The sequence below is a fragment of the Eimeria acervulina genome, genomic scaffold (assembly GCF_000499425.1).
Source record: "Eimeria acervulina Houghton genomic scaffold, Eah_scaff386, whole genome shotgun sequence".
NCBI lineage: Eukaryota > Apicomplexa > Conoidasida > Eucoccidiorida > Eimeriidae > Eimeria > Eimeria acervulina.
In genome coordinates, this window is record NW_013547345.1 from 12,501 (window position 1) to 17,500 (window position 5,000).

At 46.3% G+C, this 5,000-nt stretch overlaps 2 protein-coding genes across 2 annotated transcripts in view; both read right to left on the bottom strand.

Annotated features, from left to right (window-relative positions):
• Positions 1-129: 129 nt before the first annotated feature.
• Positions 130-1,367, bottom strand: EAH_00036090 (hypothetical protein; the record flags this gene model as incomplete). The annotated part of the gene is made up of 3 exons (XM_013392079.1): positions 130-288; positions 508-566; positions 1,076-1,367. The coding sequence occupies 3 exons, from the start codon at positions 1,365-1,367 to the stop codon at positions 130-132; spliced, it is 510 nt and encodes a 169-aa protein (XP_013247533.1).
• Positions 1,368-2,929: 1,562 nt separating this feature from the next.
• Positions 2,930-5,000, bottom strand: part of EAH_00036100 (hypothetical protein, conserved) — a gene marked incomplete at both ends in the record, with an annotated part of 6,247 nt that continues 4,176 nt past the window's right edge. Inside the window, 5 exons of the mRNA XM_013392080.1 lie at positions 2,930-3,289; positions 4,068-4,109; positions 4,241-4,294; positions 4,421-4,477; positions 4,696-4,800. Of these exons, the coding sequence (XP_013247534.1) occupies positions 2,930-3,289; positions 4,068-4,109; positions 4,241-4,294; positions 4,421-4,477; positions 4,696-4,800 (618 nt within the window). The remainder of the gene's footprint in view (positions 3,290-4,067; positions 4,110-4,240; positions 4,295-4,420; positions 4,478-4,695; positions 4,801-5,000) is intronic.

Sequence of the window (5,000 nt, forward strand, 5' to 3'; positions counted from 1 at the left end):
CAGCAGCAGCAACGGCTGCTGCTGCTGCTGTTAGCTTCACAGCAAGGGCCGGAAAGGCGCAGCAGCAACAGCAGCAGCACTTGCTGCAAGTGCTGTTGCTGCTGCTGTTCACGCTGCTGTTGCTGCTGCTCACGCTGCTGCAGCAGCAGCAAAGGCGATACAGGCAGACAGCATGTCAGCAGCACTTCCCAATGGCTCCTGCTGCTGCGGTTGCTGCTGCTGCTGCTGCTGCTGCTGCTTAGGAGTACTGATAGTCTGGCGTTGCAATGTAGGGTTTGTGTTTTCTGTCTGGTAGACCCTCAGCATATGAATAGCCTCTTTGGAGCTTCTCTTCATCCCACCTGAGCACAAAGCGTTGAGGGTTTAGGGTTTAGGGTCTAGGGTTTAGGGTTTGACATACGCAGGGCGGCTTTTAACTGAAAAAATCGCGACCGAGGCTTGAGAAATTAGCAAAATTAGGGTTTAGGGTTTGCGGCTAGGGTTTAGGGTTTAGGGTTTGGGGTTTACTTGCACTGCCGCCACTCTTGAAACCACTTTACGCATTTCGTGCTCGCCGCTTCGGGGTCCTGCAAACCCTAAACCCTAAACCCTAAACCCTAAGCCCCCAGCACCGCTACAAATAAAGCCTAAACCCTCTACCCTGTTCCAAAGCGGAGATAGTCTACAAGGGTTTAGGGTTTACTGCTAAGTTTCCACTTCACTATGCCTCAAATTAGGGTTTAGGGTTTAGGGTTTGCTGACTTTCCCGAGGGTTTAGGGTTTAGGGCTAGGGTATAGGGCTAGTGTTTCAGATTACTGTGTCTAAGGTTTTTAGGGTTTAGGGTTTAGGGTTTGTCGACTGTGCGTATTCGGCATTCCGTTAGGGTTTAGTATTAGGGTTTAGGGTTTAGGGTTTAGGGTTTAGGGTTTACTCTGTGGGCTTGATTTTCTCTTAAGCATTTGAATTCTTCAAGTTGGAGGTATTTGCAAGCATCATTAGGGTTTACGCAATTGAGGGTTTGTGAAAACAAATTAATATCTGCTGCAATCTCGTGAGGGTTTAGAGCTCTCTGAAGACGCCTTGGAGTATATACACCGTAGCTGTATGCTAGAGCTCTCTTCCAGCTGCTGCTGTTGATGAAAGGAACAGCAGCAGCAGCAGCAGCATCATCTACCTCTAGCTGCCTCTCCCCTGCTGCTGCTGCTGCTGCTGCTGCTGCTGAGTCGTATGCTGCGCTATCCGGTGCTGCTGCTGCTGCTCCTCCACCAAGGATCTTTAAACCCACGAAGTCTGCTGCTGCAGCAAGTGGAGGCACCTGCTGCTGCTGCTGCTGCTGCTGCTGTTCGCAAGCGGCTGGGGGGGTTGGCTGCAGTAGCCGTCTCAACATCTTCACGGAAGTGTTAGGGTTTAGGGTTTAGGGTTTAGGGTTTGGTGTGCTGAATTTGCTGTCCTCATTCAACTTTAGCAGCAACTCGCCGCATGCAGCCCTGGAGGCGAGGGTTTAGGGTTTAGGGTTTAAATGTCTCCAGGTTTTAACTAATGATACGACTTAAATAACTTAATATAAAATTCAGAAAAATCATTACAAATTCATAACCTAGGGTTTAGGGTTTAGGGTTTAGGGCTGGGGTCAGCAGAGGACACGCCTCTCACAGAGTCCACTCTTAAACCCTAAACCCTAAACCCTAAACCCTAAACCCTAAATCCTAAACCTTAAACCTTATACACTAATCATTCTCTAGCTTTTAGGGTTTATGCATTTAATAAAAACAAAAAAATGAAGTTAAGGGTTTATGTCTTTTTGTCGGCGCAGCAGTTTCGGTTTGACTGCTCCTAGGGTTTAGGGTTTTTTAGGGTTTAGGGCTAATTAGGGTTTAGGTTTTGCGATTAGAGGAAGAGTTAGAAGGTGTATATTCATTTGAATATTGACTTTTCGTGGTGTGTAGCCTCTCACACTGCAGACTACTAAACCCTAAACCCTAAACCCTAAACCCTCGTTCACTGCAATTGGAAGCGGAAGTTAGGGTTTAGGGTTTAGGCAAGGTTTTAGGGTTTTCTAACCCCCTCATGCAGTTGAAAAGGAATTATATACACCCCCCTCAAAAAAAAACAAATTAAGAACAGCAGCAGCAGCTGCAGCAGCACCTGCTGCAGCAGCGGCAACTTCAATAGCAGCAACTGCAGCAGCAGCAACTGCAGCAGCAGCAGATGCTTCAAGGTTTCTGCTGGATTTTTGAGGGCTCCATCAGCCTGCATACAGAAGAGACACAGGAAGAAGTTCGATTAGGGTTTAAGGTGTTAATTAGTGTTTAGGGTTTGGGGTGTGATTAGGGTTTATTGTATTAATTAGGGTTTAGGGGTTTATTAGGGTTTGGGAGATCGAGCGCTGATTAGGGTTTCATGCTTTACTAGGGTTCGTGGTATTTATGAGGGTTTAGGGTTTAGGGTTTAGGGTTTAAAGCTGATGAAGAAGCCAAAGCCAACCAACAGAGGTGTATAAACCCGCAGCCTAACCCCCGCTGAGAGGGTTTAGTGTTTAGGGTTTAGGGTTTAGAGTAAATGTTAAGCGTTTAGCAAGTATGAATGAAGGCTTCACTTTAGGGTTTGCATTGTTCATAAGGCCTTTAGAATTCAGGATTTACAGGGTTTAGGGTTTAGGGTTTAGGATTAGGGTTGAGAGTGCTGATTAGGGTCTATGATAGGCATTAGGGTTTGGGGTTTTAGATGCCTCGCAGGACTGCGGGTTTAAGATGGTGATTAGGGTTTAGGGTTTAGGGTTTAAATTTGCAGATCAGGAGCTGAGATGTTCATTAAGGCAGAGGGTTTAGGGTTTAGGGTTTCGGGTTTGGGGCTTAGATTGAAAATCTCAACTAGGGTTAAGGTTTGGATTGTTGTAATTAGTCTCGATTGCTATCTAGGGTTTAGGGTTTAGGGTTTAGGGTTTAGGGTTTAGGCTTGCCTGTTGCATAATTGTTGATAATCAACAGGGTTTTGCCCCTTTATAAGGGTTTTAAATGCAATATCTGCCTCTTCATCAGTTAAAGGCTCTCCAAAGTTTTTCAAAATATATTTGAGTGTATCTGCAGATATTAAACCTTTACTTTCTAAATCCCACAAGGAGAACCCCTCAGCTAAGCCCTCAGCTGTATCTTCAATGTGTCGTACAGACAAACAAAACGCAATAAAATCCGAAATTTTCACAGCACCAGCAGCAGCACCAGCAGCAGCAGCAGGAGCAGGAGAAGCAGCAGCAGCAGCAGCAACAGCAGCAGAAAACTGCTCGATGTCTTCGTAACTTGGTGCAAACCCCTAAAAGCAAAACAAATAAAAACATTTCATAAGGGACGAACAACAAATGCAAATAATGATATAAATAAAACAATTAAATAAACAAATAAACATATATACCTATACCTATGCATGCGGCTGCAGCGCAGGCAGCAGCAGCAGCAACAGCAGCAGCAATCCACGTTGATATAGCAGCAAGGCATGCACCAACGCAAAATGAAGCAGCAGCAGCAACAGCAGTTGCAACAGCAGCAAATGCATCATCACCACCAGCAGCTAGTAAAGCAGCAGCAGCAGCAGGTGCAACAGCAACACCAGCTTCTACAGCAGCAAGTGCTACAGCAAACAGTAGCAAGCGCACCAGCCGAAGCAGCAGCGGCAGCAGCAGCAACAGCAACAGCAACAGCAACAGCAACAGCAGCAGCAACAGCAGCAGCGACAGCAACAGCAGCAGCAGCAGCATCAGCAACAGCAACAGCAGCAGCAGCAGCAGCACAATGGTTTACCAATCGTCTGCTGAGTGCAACAGCTGCAGCTACATCGAGGGTTTTCGTCGGTCCCTGACGGAGACAGAAAAAGAAGAAGAGAGATAAAGTTTTTTTGTTTTTGTTTTGAATTTCAAATAAATGAATAGACAAACAAAGTCGTTAACAAATAAAACAATAAAGCAACAACAAACCCGAACAAAGACAGAAACATACTTGCAGCAAACACAAAGAAGGGGCGGAACAGACAGGGTTTAGGGTTTTAGGGTTTAGGGTTTTAGGGTTTAGGGTTTTAGGGTTTAGCGTATGCTTACCGCTGCCTTTTCAAATTGCTCTCGAATGGTTTTCTCGCTCGGCTGCAGCAAACACCAAACAGAGATTAGGGTTTAGGGTTTAGGGAATGTGCCTGCCCGTTGGAGCTGCAAGGACTAGGAGCCTCTTGCTAGGGTTTAGGGTTTAGGGTTTAGGGTTTAGGGTTTGAAGGTACCAGTCTTGCCAGAGCTTGCTGGAGCTGCTCTTCAGTGACTGTCTCTTGAGGCTCCTGAGGCAAAACGCAAAACCCTAAACTGTAAACCCTAAACCCTAAACCCTAAGCTCTAAACCCTAAAAGCGAAGCCGTCAGGGCAGGACGAAGGGCTGCAGCTAGGGTTTAGGGTTTAGGGTTTACCTCAACAACGGGGAGAGCTTTGGTTGCCTCCACATGATTCTTCATACGGTCGACGACCTGAAAGCAAAACAAGGGTTTAGGGTCTAGGGTTTAGGGTTTGACGAGTGTTCAGCATTAATCTCAAAGGTTCGACGATATCCGGAGAGGGTATAAGCTAGGGTTTAGGGTTTGGGGTTTAGGGCAAGAGATTGCTTAGGCTAGAGCGTGTGGTTTGACTGGTGTGCGAGGACGGCTTAAGCATTAGGGTTTAGGGTTTAGGGTTTAGGGTTTGTTACGAGATGCACGAGCTTCTTCAATTGCTGCGCCTCTTCGTTGTTTTCTTTTAAGGCCCCGGAAAGGGTTTTGAAATCATCTGCTGCCTTTTTCAGCAAAATCCGTTGCTGCAGAGACAAACCCTAAACCCTAAACCCTAAACCCTAAACCCTAAACCCTAATCATTAAACCCTTAACCCTAAACCCTAGACCGCAACCCCTAACCAGCCTGATTGCAGAAGCAACTGGGCGAGTGCAAGCCAGCGTTTAGACCCTGAATCCCAAACCCTAAACCCTAAACCCTAAACCCTAAACCCTAAACCCTAAC